At 28.2% G+C, this 17,838-nt stretch overlaps 1 protein-coding gene across 1 annotated transcript in view; it reads left to right on the top strand.

Moving 5' to 3' along the window:
* The window catches only part of LOC107443883 (voltage-gated inwardly rectifying potassium channel KCNH6), a 398,114-nt gene that overhangs the window by 127,187 nt on the left and 253,089 nt on the right, over positions 1-17,838 (top strand). The window contains exons 3-5 of the mRNA XM_071183149.1: positions 3,359-3,505; positions 6,509-6,598; positions 11,368-11,616. Coding sequence (XP_071039250.1) covers positions 3,359-3,505; positions 6,509-6,598; positions 11,368-11,616 — 486 coding nt within the window. The remainder of the gene's footprint in view (positions 1-3,358; positions 3,506-6,508; positions 6,599-11,367; positions 11,617-17,838) is intronic.

Raw genomic sequence — 17,838 nt, 5'->3', positions numbered from 1 at the left:
CTCCACAAAACGTATGGGATCCCAAACACAATAAAATTCGCTTGAAAGAAACAGTTAAAAAAAACGACGCAACCAAACTAAGGAGACGAAACCTTATTTATTACTGAAGGACGCCAAAGTTTATTGCTTTACTCTTAAGTTATAACAGCTTGTATTATATCGAATTAATTATTAATTTTGTTATCTTAAAAAGCTATTTTTTAATTGGTTATAACTTTTTATTTCAGAGTTAAATTTTATTTTATAAATTTTTGAATGACTAAATACTTTATTAAATTTGTTTAATTTTGTAAAAAGTCATTATTTTTTACTTCATATTTGATTGTTATGCTTTACTTATGTATTCATCTCAACTTATTCTAAATTTTTAAAAAGTTAATACACAAATTTGAATAAATAAAGTAAATATAGAATACATTTTGTATTAAGTTATTATTCATAAATGATAAATGATGTTACAATTTTGCTAAGAGTTGAATACGAGAATGATTGGTTTTTAAAGCTTGATAATTTTCTTCAAATTTGCAGTATTTTGTTGAAAGTTCATTCGCTAATTTCTTCAGTATTTTTTTGTTCTTTCGGTTCAAAAATGTATACATATTTTATGGATTTTCTAAAAAAATATTTTAAGACACCAGTACGTTAATAATCAAAATAAATAGAAATATTTAAAAAATATATATTCAGATTTTCACAAATTAATATGTTTGACATTAGTTTAGAAGTTATTTGCATAAAAATAAACTAGTTTTCATGAACAGAAACTTTTATTTATGCTGATAAATTATTCATCTTAATGTATGACGTTTATGAGTTTTTAATTTAGTTTAGGATTTTCTTTTTATTTATTTTGATAGTTTTTTGCTAAAATAAATCAGTCGTATGGTATTAAAAACCAGTTCGAATTATCCTTCAAATTTGCTTTTCAGTTTTTCTGAATTATTTTCTTATAGATTTCTTTATTATTTTTTTAATATAAAGAGTTTAAATTTGTTTATTAAAACGCATTTTTTGTTTTAAAAAATAAAAAAATAATGGATATGAAATCAAAAAAAAAAGATAGAGATAGAAATATAGAGTTTTGATATATTTATTAAAACAGTTATTTTATATTGATTTATTTAAAATAGTCACGTAATTTTAAACTTAAAAACTATTTTCCTGCAAAATTTGTCATTTACTGTAAGACTTCTGAACCTATATCAAGCTGAAATTGAAGCAAAATGGTTCGAATTTTAATAATCAAATCAAACTAATATTCTTAAAAACCGAAAATCTGTGTTTGGATACTCAACACAAAATTTCCATTTTTTAAATTTGTTCTGGATAAATTATATTCATTTAAACATATACACTGAGTGGCCAAATTATTATGACCACCTCAGAGTTTTATGCAAATGACGGGAATGCTGGACAAGTGAGTCATCAGTTATACTGTGTTGCTTGCTCAGATATGAGAAGGAAAAGTGATTTAACTGAATTTCAACGTGGAATGATTGTGTGTGCGAGATGTGTCGGAACGAGTATTAGCAAAACGGCTGCACTTGTGAAGTGTTCTAGAGCAGCAGTTGTTAATGTGTACAAAGAATGGACAATCAAGCAAAAAACCGGGTCTCAACGTCAGACTTGTGGTCGTCACAGGGTACTGAATGCTCGATCAGAGGGAATTTGGCCAGGGTTGTGCAGCGCAACAGGAGAGCAACAGTGCGACAAATTGCAAGTGATCTTAATCAAGGAGCAACTGTGAACGTCTCTGAACGGACTGTTCGACGTACATTGCTCCGTATAGGGTATGGAAGCAGACGACCTGTTCGTAAGCCTCTACTGTCTGCTTTAAACAAGCGCAGACGTCTCCAATTTGCAAAGGAGCACAAACATTGGACAGTAGATGACTGGAAGAGGGTCATGTGGTCCGATGAATCACGATTTCAAATGTATCGCGCAGATGGCAGGATGAGAATATGGAGAAAACACCACGAAAGCATGGACCCCAACTGCATTGCCACGACACTTCAAGCTGGTGGTGGCAACGTAATGGTATGGGGAATGTTCTCTTGGGTCTTTTAATTCCTGTACCACAACGCCTCAATGCCCAAGGGTATTTAAGTATCATCGCTGATCAAGTACATCCGTTTATGTCAATGGTGTACTCTGACGGGGATGGATACTTCCAGCAGGACAACGCTCCTTGTCATAAAGCTGGCATTGTCCTCAGATGGTTCGAAGAGCAGGACAGAGAATTTAACATGCTTCGTTGGCAAGCACAATCCCCAGATCTCAATCCAATTGAGAATTTGTGGGATGAAATTGAACGGGCGCTCAAACAGATGGATCCAGTACCATCAAGTTTGCAGGAATTGGCAAGTGCAGTTCAGCGAGCATGGTCTGGCATTCCTTCTACCACCTACCAACATCTCATAGAATCCTTGCCCAGACGAATTAAGGCAGTAATACGCACAAAAGGTGGCCCAACAGCGTACTGAAGGGGTGGTCGTAATAATTTGACCACTCAGCGTAAATAATTTTAAACAAATGTTGATTTTATAATAAGTTAAGTTAAACCTTTAACATCAAATAGTTTCTTTTAAATTTTTATTCAAACTTTTCCAAAATGTCATATTTCTTTACAATATTAGTCTTCATATTTATTAACTTTTAATGTCTTTCTTTAGAACAACTACCAAAATTTTTTGTTCGTAATGTATTTCGATTAAAGCTACTTTTGCAATTTTTAAGCTTATTTTCATTTAATTTGTAGATTTTTGCATAAAGTTCTATTACTTTAACTATTACTCTTACTTTAACTGATGTTAACTTGGCTAAATGTGTACTGAGAAAAATAATGTGGTCATAATATGGCAAAAATTACATTGCTTTTGGCTCTATGGGAATACTCTCTATGGGTAATAATAACTATAATTTTGAAAAACATAATATCTGGTTAACCGTTATCATATGAATGACAAAATTACCAAAATAATAGTTCAAATACCGTATATTTTGGTTTTATTAACCGGAATTATGTTTTTTTACCATATAATACGGTCATTTAGCTAGAATTTCTTCTCCGTGTGGTTCAGTAAAATTTTTTCAATATACAATTTTTATTGTTCAATGGTCGAATTTTTATCCAAGTAAATAATAATTAATATTTATTCATTAATAGCCACAAAAACTCCTTAAGGCGTCGTATAATTTTATTGTATACCACCCTCCTTGCTTTCAATTGATTCCCATGGATCCCACTTTCATGTCATGGCATGTCCTTAATAGTATTTCTCGTGCCATAATATTTTATTCTCTCGACAGGAAAGTCATTAAATGTCTTCTGGCGATTGATTCTTTTATATCTTCACAGGAACAAGGTTCCTATGCAGTCAGGTGACGGCACCGATTCGCAATGAAGAGGGCCAGATATGTATGTTCATCGTAAATTTCGAAGACATTACGAATGCCCCCTATCGAGATGCTACAGTATCTCCTCTTCCACGTCCAGCCAGAATACGTAAGTGGTTTATATTTTATTCATGCATGGCAAATAGGAATGCACTATTTCAGTGAAAATAGTTGGTTCGTTTAAATACACCAGCCTGAAAAACGAGCTTTTGGAGATTAAAAGTTTGCTAAATAATTCAAAATTGTAGAAAAATTAGATCAAGTTGGTTTTAGCTTGATTAAATAAATGTTAAAAAATAAGTTTATCACTGCTCCAAAAAGTAACACTGGAGATATTCACTGTTATATGATAGGATTATTCAAATACTAAATATAAGCAAAAGTAGTTTCAAGATTTATTCTCTTTGTTTAATGAGTGTTAATGGACTCTATTTCTATAAATTTAAATTATATCTTGATTTATTCAGGCAAATTTTAACGTAAGGACCTCGCTTAATGTCTATTTTAAAAATCCTTGTAAAAACTGAATTAATTACTATTTAAGGTACTTATGTTTAAGGTGAAAAAATATTATTAAATTAGATTGAATATTAATATTTAAGAAGAAAACGGTATTGAAATCAAAGGGAATTACTAAGCTGAAAATACTAAAATTAGTTCTATTGTCTGGATAATAAAGTAATAACCATATTTTAACTTCTCTCTGCTTTATCCGGCAATAAAATAAGCATTAATATTCTCAGTGATACTTTCCACAGAAGTGATACGCTATATTTTGATGTTTAATTTTGATATTTCTTTTCATGTTTTTTTCTTCTCTTTAGTATAAAGGATCCTGCAAAAATTTTATAGAGATTAATTCTCGGTCAAATTATTAAAAGATTTAATATGTTGTAGTTTAAAAAATTCTGCTCAGAAGTTCTCATTGACAAAAAATAAGATAAGATAAATAGTAACCATAAATCGTAACCTCAAACCATAAATAGTAATTCTCAATTATCTAATTCAGTCACGGCATTGGCATTAAGAAATTGAAAAAAAGAAATGTACGAGGCTTGTTTTTTTAAGTAAGGGCCATTTTGTCGTGTACATTAATAGGTGGCGCGTTTGTCGCAACAAGTGCTTGTGTCGTGTCCCAGCATTCCTTGGGAACAACTGTGTTCTGTTACAATATGTAGGTAAACTGTATAAGTGTGCATAAACTGCATCTTTAAAATGCTCAAATTTAACAAATCGCCTGCCACGCGCGAGATACGATGAGAGATGCGTTTTTAGTCGGCAAAAAATCTGTCTGCTGCAGCATACTTTCGCTGTCAGATTTGCGAAGTAGCAAAATTCCCTGCCATGCTTACAGGGAATTTTACTGCTCTACGACAATGACTCTGTCCGCAGCTGAGACCCCAGCTTTTTGGTTGGGGAGTTTCGGACCGTCCCTCCCTACAGCTCAGACCTCGAGCTGAGTGATTTTCATCTTTTGCGATATTTCAAACATCATTTTGGTAGCAATAACTACAGCGATGACGAATATGTGAAAATAGCCGTGCTCTCTTGGTTAACGGAGCAGGCGGCAAGTTTGTAGGAAGAGAGTATTCTAAATCTAGTTGTGAGGTGTTCAAGCAAACTTGGTGAAAAACTATGCTGAAAAAAAAAAGAAACGAATGTAGAGTCGGAAAAATAAATTTGCATTGGGAAAGTTTCTTTCCTTTTTTTTTCCCAAGCGGACCTTACTTAAAAATAACCCTCGTAACTAATAAAGAACTTTTAAATAAGCATTAAACGTTAAATTAAGTAATGAAAAAGCTAGCAACACGCCTGAAAAACCAGGGTTTCATTAGCAAGCATTACTTCTTAGTATTCACCTAAGCCATACCTGCCAACTTTTGATCCCTTCCATTATAATTTTTCCCAGTGGTAGTAAAACGGAATTAAAATTTCAATTGTAAGCAAAAAAACATGTTGTATTTGAAAAATATTTAGCTGACAACCATGATAGTTACACATATTAATGTATATGCTTAATTTTTTTAAGAGTAGTGGCGATCAAAATCAATTAAAAAATAAGTTTGTAAAAGAAAAAATAGTATATATTTACTACCACTTTAAATAAAAAAAATAAAATTTTGTGCCAAATGCTTAAAAGTTGGCAAGTATGTCTAAGCCAATGTTGCTCACTTCAAGCACCTCTCATCACAGTGACAGTTGCCTATATCTCTAATGTTTGAGGTTCCATATCTCGGATACTATCCATTTTTGGACTCTCAATCAATGAGAACTTTTACTACAATATATCACAATGTATGTTTACTACAATGTATGACACTGTATGTTTACTACAATGTATTACACTGTATATTTACTACAATGTATTACACTGTATATTTACTACAATGTATTACAATGCATGTTAACTACAATATATATCAATCAATGAGAGCTTTCACTACAGTGTATTGCAATGCACGTTTACTACTATGTACATCAATCAATTAGAACTCTTACTACAATGCATTAAATTTTCAGCTAATTAATTTGTATAAGATTTGTGCGGGGTCTTTTGAAATTTCTAATACTTATATTTTTCACATCATTTTTGAAAAGGATTGTAAAATATAAATTTAAGGGTGGTTTTTGCAGAGTACCATGTATATAAATGAATTGACTCATTACCGATTTACAATCTTTTCATTTATTTATAAAAAAGTTTTTTTTAAATAAATTAAAGATGTATTAGAATTAAAAATAGCAAATTATTACACGATTTAAAAATTAATGCAATTGAAAAAATAATTATAGCGAATTTTAGGGGACAAACAATGTGTATATATTTTTAGACAATATCATTTTCAGTTAATTCGTAAATTAATAACATTGATGTCATACATTGCTAAAAAGTTAATAAAATTGAGGTAATTGTTTCAAAATATTTTAAGCTTAGTTGAGAAATATTGTTTTTGTAAATCTGAAGCACTTTGAAATTAAAATAACGTTCCTTAAGACTTCAAAAGAACAGATACAAGCATGTGAAAAGTTTTGAGCAGTTTAATGTTTAGTTAATGGAGATATAGTGTAATGTGCCTTTTTTTTATAGAAGTAACTTTTGTTCATGTTTTAGTATTGAACAGATTTCCTGCTTTATGGCGACTGGTTCCACGAAGTCTGAAGCCTGGGTATGCCAGAGATTTACCACGAAAAGCTTATCAAGGTTCAATTTTAAAAAGCAATTCTGAAACCTCAGAGCTTTCTTTTGCTAACAGCACGCTCTTCTTTAAGAGACAGCTTTTAAAATACACTTGCTTTTTAACACACTAATGCTAGAAGGATTGTAGTTGCCTTTTTTTCTTAATACCTGTCTTTCCACTAGCTATTAACAACTTCTATCACCCTCAACGCACTGAAAAAATGACTTGAACTTCTACTAAAAGTTTGTAGTTGCCTGTTAAAAACAATGCCTTATTTAGAGGACTTTTGCCGGTACCTCAGCACTTTGCTTTGATAGTTTTGGCTCATGGTATTGTTCACACAATCAACTAAAACTGATCTAGTTGCTTATAAGAGCTGACTACCTTTACAAATAAGACATTTGTGAATGAACTATTTAATACCTCAATGCTTATAAGATTTTCAATACACATGCTTCGACGTAGTACACTGTAAAAAAATTCCGGTTAAAACGACAACAAAAAATACTGGCACTCTGAATCCAGTACAGATGAAAGCTATTTTTACCATAAAATTTTACGGAACAAAAATTCTGATATACCTTAATTTTATAAACAGTAAAATTTACTGTAAAATCACTGTAATTACATAAATATTGCTGCAGAAATCGACATAAAATTTTATGGTCAAATGGTTTTTATGGATGCTGCATTCAGGTTGCCAGTACTTTTTACCGTAATTTAATCAGGATTTATTTACAGTGTAAGCCGCTTTCACAAATTTAAAAAAAAATTAGATTCAAGCATTGCACCTATTATAAATCTGTCTATAATAATGCTCATATGTAAAAGAAGTGTTTTTCATAAAATTTTTAATTTATTCATGCATATAAATCATGATATTAAGTTGAAATATCTTTTATTGGTATAAGTTTTAGTGTTTGGGATGGAAAGTATGTAAGGTAGGTAGAACTTTCGACAAAAAAGAAGGTATTGCGATTTATAAGAATTTGATAAAAAGTAAACAAAATGCTTCAAAAATGCGTAAAAATGTATATTTTTGACAATTCATGATAATCATAGTCGTACCTTCGTATTAAATGTTATTTCCATGTGAAATTATTTCCAGGTATAATAATTTCTAGATATATTTATTATTAGATCTGGAAATCATAGTAAGGTTTTTCAAACTAAGAAGTTTTTATTTTACTTATTTAGTCTGACATCTTGTTGCTCTTCAATACTTAAACATGAGCTTCTTTAAAAATTGTTGTGTTTACAAAGAGATCTTTAGTTTGTACTTAGGTATTGTTGTCCAACATTGCACTTTACTTTGAACTGTCACTTATTTTTTAATTTACTTTAACAGTATGTTAATACTTTTGAAATATTGACTTATTTTAATTGTAATTTGTAACCAATAACTTTAATTGTTTTTAAGCAATAACTTGATTTTTCAAATTAAAGAAATGTTTTAAAGTGCGTGACAGTGTTTAATTTTTGTTGTTTATTTGGAATGTCTAAAACAGTGATAAGATCCATACACAGTGTTCTTTAACTCAACTTGAAAGATTAAACTTAAGTGCTTCATTATAATCTAGAGGCCTTGATTGAAAAAAGGATCTATTTTCAAACTTCCTGGTTGCTTCCTAAAACGTGGAATTTACTAAATTTAAAGCTTTTCCCAACTTACAAGTATAATAAATAGATGGAGTAAAAAATCTTTTTTTGTTTATGTAACTGAACTTGGTCTTCACAATGAATTGGCAGACCCAATTTGAAATTTATCAATATACAACTTCAGTTGTTAATTGCTTTTCATAGTTTATACAGTCAAACCCCGTTACAGTGAGCATGGTTTATAGAGAACTTCCGGATATAGTGAACGAAATGTTCGCTCCAGTGCCCTGCTATACACATATAATGTTATTTTTTTGCTGATATAGTGAACCAAAAGAAGTGAGGAAATTGGATATTATGAACTTTTTTCTGCCTTCGACTGACATTTCTCTTCTTTATTTTTTGGTAATTTTGAAATTTCTACTTATAATATACCGATTATATACCGATATAATCGGTATATTATATGTAGAATACGAATAATATACCGATTTTTAAAACAATATATTGAGTGGAATGCAGCCATAAGCTTTTTTTCTTGTTTGCTTCCTCTATCTCAGTTTCCCATCCCTAAATAAAGGTCACCCCAGACGAGGAGTAATAAAAAATAAAAGTTAGCACATTTTTTGTTGCTACGTATTATTTTTCAGTCATTTTTGTATTTCATTTTATAGGTCATTTATTGAAATAATATGTAACAAAAAGGAGCAGTTCGTTAAAATTAGATTAAATTGTTATCAGCACGGATATAGTGAACTCCCGGTTATAGTGAACCGAAATTTCTATCGCTTATAGGTTCACTATAGTGGGGTTTGACTGTATTTCATTTCAATATACGTTAGGATATGCAAATGAATATCCTTTGAAATTCCTTACCGAAATATAAAAACTAAATCTTTTCGTTAATTTTGTTAGACTGTAAACGTGCAAAAATCTGAGAAATCTTTGGAATTTAAAATACTATTTTAAAGAGTTGAACTTTGACCGTGCATTAAATACTATCATTATCACTGCATTAGATCATTGTATTAAATACTTTGATTTTACAAATACATAGAATATTTATTTAGATTTAGTTAAGATATGAGAGAATCCTTTACAAGAGATGCTGTATTTATTTTCAACGAGATCATGTTGTAGTTCATGCAATTATTCAAATTTTCTCATCGAAGAAGTATTGAAATAATTGAATATTCAGAAAGAAACTCTTAGAGATTTCAAGACTATTGGCATGCAGTGTTCATAAATAACAACAATAATTTTAAAGATTTTGAGAAATTTTTAAAGAATCGAATTAAATATTTCTGAAATCTATTTATTTTTTTCATCCATAAAAGGCAGCTTTTAGGAAATAATAATAAAAATTGTTAAAATGAAATTTTTTTTCATACATCGTTTTTCTTATAATTTAGGAAATATTTAATTGATTTTTCATCGATATATAGATAACTATAGTTGCATCAAAATTTATTAATATTTCTTATTTAGAACAAAAATTTTTCCTGGCAGAATTTCTGTTTGTATTACATCTAACTGAGGTAACTGATAATTCATTTGCTTTAAATATACGTTTCATAAAGAACTATAGAATGTGTTTAATTACATTCTAAATATTGTATTAATGGCCGCCTCAGTAAAAGAAAATTATCTCAGAATAAGTAAATTTCCATACTAAATAATATTTGGTTATCTTTTCTTAAAAGTTTTCGTTTCTTAAATGAATTAGAGGTAAGCATTAGATTTTTGTAATAGATTTTTACAAATTGTTTTATGAGCTTGTTTCAAAACTTTACCATAAGAAACGCTTTAGTTAATGATTTCTATTAATAGTAAAAAATAGTCTCGAAAGCAATGATATGACTATTCAAATGAGTAATAAAAAATATGAATTTCTTATAAATTTTATTGTGTTGAATACTTATATAAAATACCATTGTAAATGATGTCTACCAATATCAAAAGAATTTTTCTGATAAAAATCGAAAATTTTTTTTGAAAAAAAGGTTTATTATTATTATTTTATTTTAGTGCTACATTGTCAAACCTATCTTAGGACTAAAACGTGTATAGATATTAACCAATTTTGTTTCATTAGTTGTTGTTAATTAAACAAACAGTGACTGCTTCATTTTTCAGTTGAGCTGTATTTGACAAGTAAAAAGTAAATATATAATAACTATTTTTGTCAATTTTAAATTAAAAAAAATAATAGACATTTTTTAAAATACTTCTTAACAAATTATTTTTATTTATTTTTTACCCTTAAAATACTGGCGGGGATAGCCTGGTTGGCAGGGAGCTAGATTCACTTTTGAGAGAACGGGAGTTCCTCGTGACTATTTACTACACGGGGAGAATCAGCGGGTAGTAAATAGGGACTGGTGCACGTTGAATCTGTTGGGTCGCAAAGTCCCCTATGTTCTCATAACCAATTATAAATCAGAGGGTACTGAATTGGAAGTTGATCGTTGTCTGGTTCAGATCAAAATTACGATCTGTAGATGAATGAATGGGGTATGAATGGGCCTACCCTGTAGACGGGTGTGGCAGAATTCGAATCTTTGGCCGTAGATGGCACCACTGGAAAACAAGAACCATCGCACCCCTTGCCTTAATGGCCTATGACAACAACAACAACAGCAACAATCAAAAGTAAAAAATAGTAATTTAGGTTTAAAAAAAAGGTATCTGTAATTAAAGAAGGAATAAAAAAAATTTAAAAAAAAATATTAACTTTTATTTACAATTATCAGAATTGATTACAAAGTTAGACTTCAAAAAAATTTGATAATAGTTCATGGAGATAAGATCATTTAATTTGTTTCAAAAACTAAACACCTCGAAACCACTTTATTTTTAAGAGTTGATACTAATAGAATTAATTTTCAAATACATTGAGCAATCTCATCTAGTTAAAAACATGCTTATTTCTTAATAATTCATTGCTTAACTCTTTGCTTACGGCTGGTACAATAAGTAGACCGGAATGGCTCCATCGTGCTAAGTGCCGAAGGCAAAAGATTAAGAACCATATTCGTTCTAACTTTTTCTTACTTTGTTGCTTTCCTCTGTAGTCTTTTGCAATCTACATCACATTTGGGAGATGTCTGAAATATATCAGAAAATGAAATGATATTTTTTATCTCCTAAGTAATCATAGTATAGGCATAAAAATATCTTTCTTGTCCTTCAGACCGATGGAAGAAGATTCAGTTAAAGCTATCTCGAGGGAGTGGTGGCCATACAGAGGACCAAGAATTGGCTGTCGAATCTCCTGAGTCCATCCATAGGAATACGAGAAGTCACGTTGTTAATATCGCAGCAACTTCAGGGAAAGAGACAGACTCACAGTCAACTAAAGGGGACTATGCAGCACCCAGGGGACCATTCTCGACGACTATAGACATGGAAAATGACAACTCACATGCCAAGCAATTTACCAGTAAGTTACTCTGGAATGTTTCCGATATCTCAAAGACTTCGAATTTCATAGTATAATTTGGTTACGAACTAAAAAGAATCCGGACGAGGCATTTTTTATTTTTATTTTCAGATTTCGGGACATGGATAAGATATTAATATTTTTTTTTTAAATAGGACAAAATTTCAATAGGTTTTTAATTATGAAGATAGTTACACTAATTTACAATTATGAGCGAAAGAAATTATTAAATTAATTACAATAATTTGTAAATAATTTTTTATATTACTAAGACAGTTTCAATAACAATAATAATGATGATAATAATAATAGTAATAATAATTGTAAAACTAATTAAAATAGTTTTATAACTATTAAGCTTTATAACTAATACTTTTATAACTAACTTACATGCAAAACAATTTACCAGTAAGTTACTCAATAATATTTTCTATACCTCATTGACTTCGAATTTCATAGTATAATTTGTAACGAATAAAAAAGAAGTATATGAGGTAGTTTTTTATTTTCAGACATCAGGACATGCATAAGATTTTGATAATTTTTTTTTAAATAGGATAACAATTTCATAACAAAGATAGTAAAGATAGTAAATTTTTTTGTATTACTAAGATAGTTTCAATAACAATAATAATAGTAGTTATATTAATTGTAAAATTAATTTTAATCGTTTTATAACTAAAAGTATTGTAACTAACTTACATTCAAAGCAATTTACAAGTAAGTTACTCAAGAATGTTTTCTATCTATACCTCAAAGACTTTAATTTCTTAAGAAAATTTGCTAGAAATAACAAAAAAATAATTCCGTTAAGGAATTTTTTTCTTTCTCAGATGTCAGGGAGTGGAGAAGCTATTAAAAATATTTTTTTTAAATTATGACAACAGTTTCAAGTCCTTTTTTAATATGAAAATAGAACTCTAGCTTTTGCATTATAATTACTATAATTTTTAACTAAAGTAAGGCTTGTAATGATTTTTTAATTCTTGCTATAACAACAAATTTTTTTTTCAATTTCACTAATAATTTTTTTAATCAATTTTGTTTTTACAATTGCTTAATGTTTATGAAATAAGTAATTGTATTATAATGTTAGTAATTATATTATAATGTTAGTAATTATATTATAATGTTAATAATTATATCATAATCTAAATAATTATATCAGTAATTAAAACAGTTTTATAAATATAACAATATTTGTTTATTGCAACAATGATTTTTTAATTTGCAGCAAGAATTATCTAATTCTAATAAGAATGATATATTTTCCAGAAAAATTTTAAGATATTGTAGAAAAATCGTACTATTAAAGTATATATTTCTTTGTTGTAACTTAATTAAAAACTATAATAAATTGTTACTGCATTTAAAATATTAATATTTTGTAAACAGACTTTATTTTTCCCAGACCTCTTTATTCGCATAATTTTGAATTCTAAAAATGTCTTAATCAATTATTTTTTATCTTTATTTGGGATGAAAGTTTCATATAAAATAGTCGTTCTCAATTTCTATAAATTATTTTGTATCGATGAATTCATAATGAATCTCTATTGGATTTTATTATGAGTAATACGTTATTTGAATTAGATTTCAACATTTATTTATGTACATAAATATGGATTTAAGAAATAACTGTTTGATAAATTTAATTTAACTTTAAATATTCTGTGAATTTAGGCACATCGCATGAAAAATAATTGGTGTATATGTTTATAATCTAAACATTTTATCAAATTTTTAAGAAGTAATATTTTTGATACAAACCTATTTCTAATTCGTTCTAAGAATTTTGAAATGGAAAATTTGAAATAGAAAAAGAACATCATCATCGTGCAAATTAGAACATTATCATCATGCAAATAATACTCATAAAATATTTCATAGAAGACTAATTTTCTGAATAATATTTATATACGTTTATGTCAATATAAATGATAAAATTATTAATACCTACTTATCGACATTCTTACAGATTTCCGTAAATTTAAAGCTAAACCGCAAATAAACCACAAAATAAAAGATTAATGTCAAATAATAGTGCTGTGGGTAAAACTGTTTTAATTAATTAGAGCTAGGGAAAAAACTACAAAAACTGAAAAATAAATTTTATAAAATATAATATTATACTATAAATTAAAAGGGATTATATTAGAAAATTTAAAAAAAAATTAAGCTTATTACGTGATTTTAAAAAAAAGTTATTGGAAATAAAAAATATTTCTTAGTTTATTTTTTAAGGAAATCTAAATTATCAATTAAAATTACCTTATTAAATAACCTTTGAGCCTAAAATACTTATGAGAGTTTTATTAATTATTGAAACGTAAAAAAATCACTGTAATGTTTGACAATTGAATATAAATCTGACTCAGCAAACTCTGTATGTTTATTCCGACAAAACGTGCTTTTTTCTGAAAATTGACTTTAGACGCAAGCTTTTGATGACGCACAATGACTTCCAGGAGAAACAATCTAAAAAGTCATCACAGATCCCAGTTGTTATGATGAAAAGTTTTTTAAAAAAAAAATTCAATCAACTTTTCTTTTTGGTTTTAAAATTTGTATTTTTGACAAAAAGCAGCCCAGAGGATTATGAAGTAATGCTAAAGAGTTGCCTATAGAATTTTTAGAGCATAAAAGTAAAAACTGCAATTTATTATTAAGGAAAAACTGAAATATGACAAATTAGAAGTGTCCCCTTATAAAATAATCCCTGCTGAATGTATTTTATTTCATATTGTTTGACGAGTTCAATATAAAGTAAAATATTGGAAATTCTTCATTTTTAACTCATTACACTAAAAACGTATTCATTTGTTGGATTTCAATAATTGTTGCCTCTAACAGTTGGGATAAAACAACACAGGCCATTTGGTTTAGGATTTGCTATTAGCATATACGCGGCCACTAAAATATGTATTTTAAGAATTGCCATTGAGACAATTCAATTTTAAAAAGGCGAGACAACTTCCTTTTTTTTTCTTCAATGATATATTTCCCCTTGAATATCGTCGAATCGAAAGTTCGTGTCTGCTATGGTACGTGTCATCATATGCATGTCATCTACGGTGTCAGGTCTCCTTTAATTCTTAAGAATGATAAATGTAATTATCGTATTAATCGAATTCTCAAATTTCCGAAGCTGCTTTTTCCTGAATCAGATTATGGGTTACCAACCCAGTTTGTATTGAATCTGATTCGCTATGTCGAGTTTGTCGTCTTGAGGAGGAGACTTCATGGCATATACTTTGTGATTGGGAGGTCAATTCTGCTCAAAGATATGAGCAATTAGGGCAACATTGCATTAAGGCCTGGGTATTATAAGATATTCCTATCAGGCTATGGCTGAACTTTGTTTCATCTATAAAGTTTTTTCGTTAATCATGATTTAGGGTTTGGGTACATCGACGTGCCCTTCTCTTTGGAGCTGCTCAATCACTAAATCAGTCTAAGTCTAAGCCTAACCCAGACTAACTAAACTTATTACGTAACACATAAAAAAAAAAGTTTACCTTAGCAGCATTATTAAAGAAACATGAACGAAACTAATTCTTACATTAAAAATGATTTTTACTCATATAATATAATCAACAAGGTTTTTTCCACCATCCAGTATTTTTTCATTCCTTAATTTTGGTTATTAAAAAGCTAATAACATATGCTTTCTTTTGGCTAGGGTTTCTTCCCCATAATAATAAGCAAACTATTTTTTGTAAACTATATTCAGTTTTTGGTTTGCTTTTTAAAGAAAAAAAAAGTTTTTAGTGATAATAAAAAACGTCAGTTTTTTTTCCTTACTTAAAATAACTTAAAATAAATATGAATGAAATAAATAGGAAAAAAACGTCTTGCTAAACTTATACGCTTCTACCTTTTTTGAAAATTTAAGTTTGAATTCATACTTACCGTTAAATGCATGCCATGCATGCTTTTTAGGATGATAGTTAAATAAAACTATCCATTTATCGTACAAAATACTTATAAATCTGCGATAATAAATGTTGCGTAGTACATAATTCTAAAATTGAGAATTTTTTAAGTTTTCAGATATATGTGTTGCATCTATCGTGTATGTTAGGCATTTATTTTTGATATATGTATGTTGGTGTTTTTTAACATATGATTATGTTTGTTGAAAGATGTTTATGATAATTTCTATGTTTACTGTTTTGTGGCTTTTTGTGTTTTCTTGAACTTATTTTAATGTAATATTAATGTGTATTTAAATATGTATAAAAAAGGATTTTAATTGGATGTTTGAGTGCCTATATGAAGTTTTTTGTGTGTATAGAATTAAGCTTTTGTTTAATGTTTATGATGATGTACTTTTCAGCGGTGTGTTTCATTAAATGCTATCTTAGAAAGTTGTAATGTAGATACTACTCCCTTGATTTTTTTAAATACCCCACTTATTTAATCTCACTTGCATGTTCACTCGCACTATTGGCGAATAATTTTCTTTAAATAAATTTATGCATTTATATTTAAAAAAATTATGCTTGTTAAAATTAGAAATTTGTGTAATTTTAAGTAAGATTTTGTGAAGCAATAAAACATGATGCAAACCGTTCAAGTCATCATTGTATCTGTAAATTGAACGATATTAACTTTTTACAAGATGTTGAATTTTGAAGATTTTAACCGTGTAAAAATTGAAATCGTTTAAATTTGTATAATATGTTAGTTAATGTAAGTATTGTTTTTCAGAGAAAAACTAACTTTGCCGCAGTCTTTTTGGTTTTATTTGGATATTAACCAATATTAAGATATTGTTATTATTTAAATTATGCTCATAGTTTTACTTACTAGACCATATAGAGTTTTTCACTGTTTTAAAAACAAATAAATAAGTAAAAAATAAAAAACAAACAAATAAATGAGTAAATAAATAAATAAATAAAAATAAAACAAACGAACAAACAAATTAATAAAAAAATGATTAAATAAATAGATAAATATAAGTAAAACAAGCGGACTAACGAATTAATAAAACAAATAAATAAGAAGGATAAATAATTAAGAAGTAAATAAATAAATAAATGAAAACAAGTGAATGAGCGAATAAGATATTAAACGAGTATCATAAAGGAATAAAGGTACAAAAGAATAGACGAATGAATGAATAAACGAATAAATGTAAAGAGAATAAATAAATGAAAAAATAAATAAATAGAGGAATGGATAAATAAATAAATCCATCAACAAATAAAAGAGAACAAACGAACAAACAAACGAGAAATAAATGAATAAATGAACGAATAAATGAATGAATAAATAAATAAAAATGTAAATAAATACTAGGATAAAACTTTTGACAGTAAGAAAAGTAATGAAAAATAAAAAAATGACATAAAATAAGCACATTTGCTTACTTAAAGCTTAGCTACGATGGCAGAGCATCACTTGCACTTGTATACACAAAAAAAAAAAAAAACGTTGCAATTACGTTTCAGATGGGTTAAAATCTCGTGGAAAATATCGCATAGTTTTAGAAATGTTTCTGAGATGTAATTTGATAAAAGTTTCAGTTTGCTTAACAAATATTTCTAAGCCATTTATTTTATTTATTGCTCTGAATGGTAATCTTTAGCATTATCATGAAGAACAGTAGCATTTCTTGGTTATTTCTTATTGAAATACTGTAAATAAGTATTTGAAATACTTTATACCTAGTAAATATTATAAAAGTTACATATTTGAAAAGCATTTCCCACGTTTTGTGGCAGTATGGCTCATTGTTAGATTGAAATACAAATTAATAAATTAAGGTGTATAAAATAAATCTGATTTATTGGTTCAATTTTCAGCCAAAATTAATAAAAAACTGCCTTTTTCTAAATTTATACAAGGAGGGTGTATAATTAATCAATTTATATAATTGAACACAATTTTTTTATTTATTTAAATGAGAAATAAAATTTACCTTACTGCTAATCTCCTTAAAATTTTGAAAATCATTAATGCGCCTTAAAAAACAAACAAATCATTATTTCACTTTTTAATTTCATTGAAATAAGATGAGGTTGAAATTTGTTGTGAAAAATTTCCTTTTGTGAATGTGCATGTGCACGTTTTATAATATTTGTGAATGCGCAGGTGAATGTTTTTGTTTATTTGATAATTCGAAAAGCATGTTTTCTTCAATGCTTTTTTCGAATTTAAAATATTGATTGATTGCATCACTTTGATTATATGTTACTTGATTAGCATGACGTT

This window comes from Parasteatoda tepidariorum, chromosome 7, assembly GCF_043381705.1.
Source record: "Parasteatoda tepidariorum isolate YZ-2023 chromosome 7, CAS_Ptep_4.0, whole genome shotgun sequence".
Classification (NCBI taxonomy): domain Eukaryota; kingdom Metazoa; phylum Arthropoda; class Arachnida; order Araneae; family Theridiidae; genus Parasteatoda; species Parasteatoda tepidariorum.
Note: the sequence above shows the minus strand (reverse complement) of the source record. Positions and strands in the feature narration are given on the sequence as shown.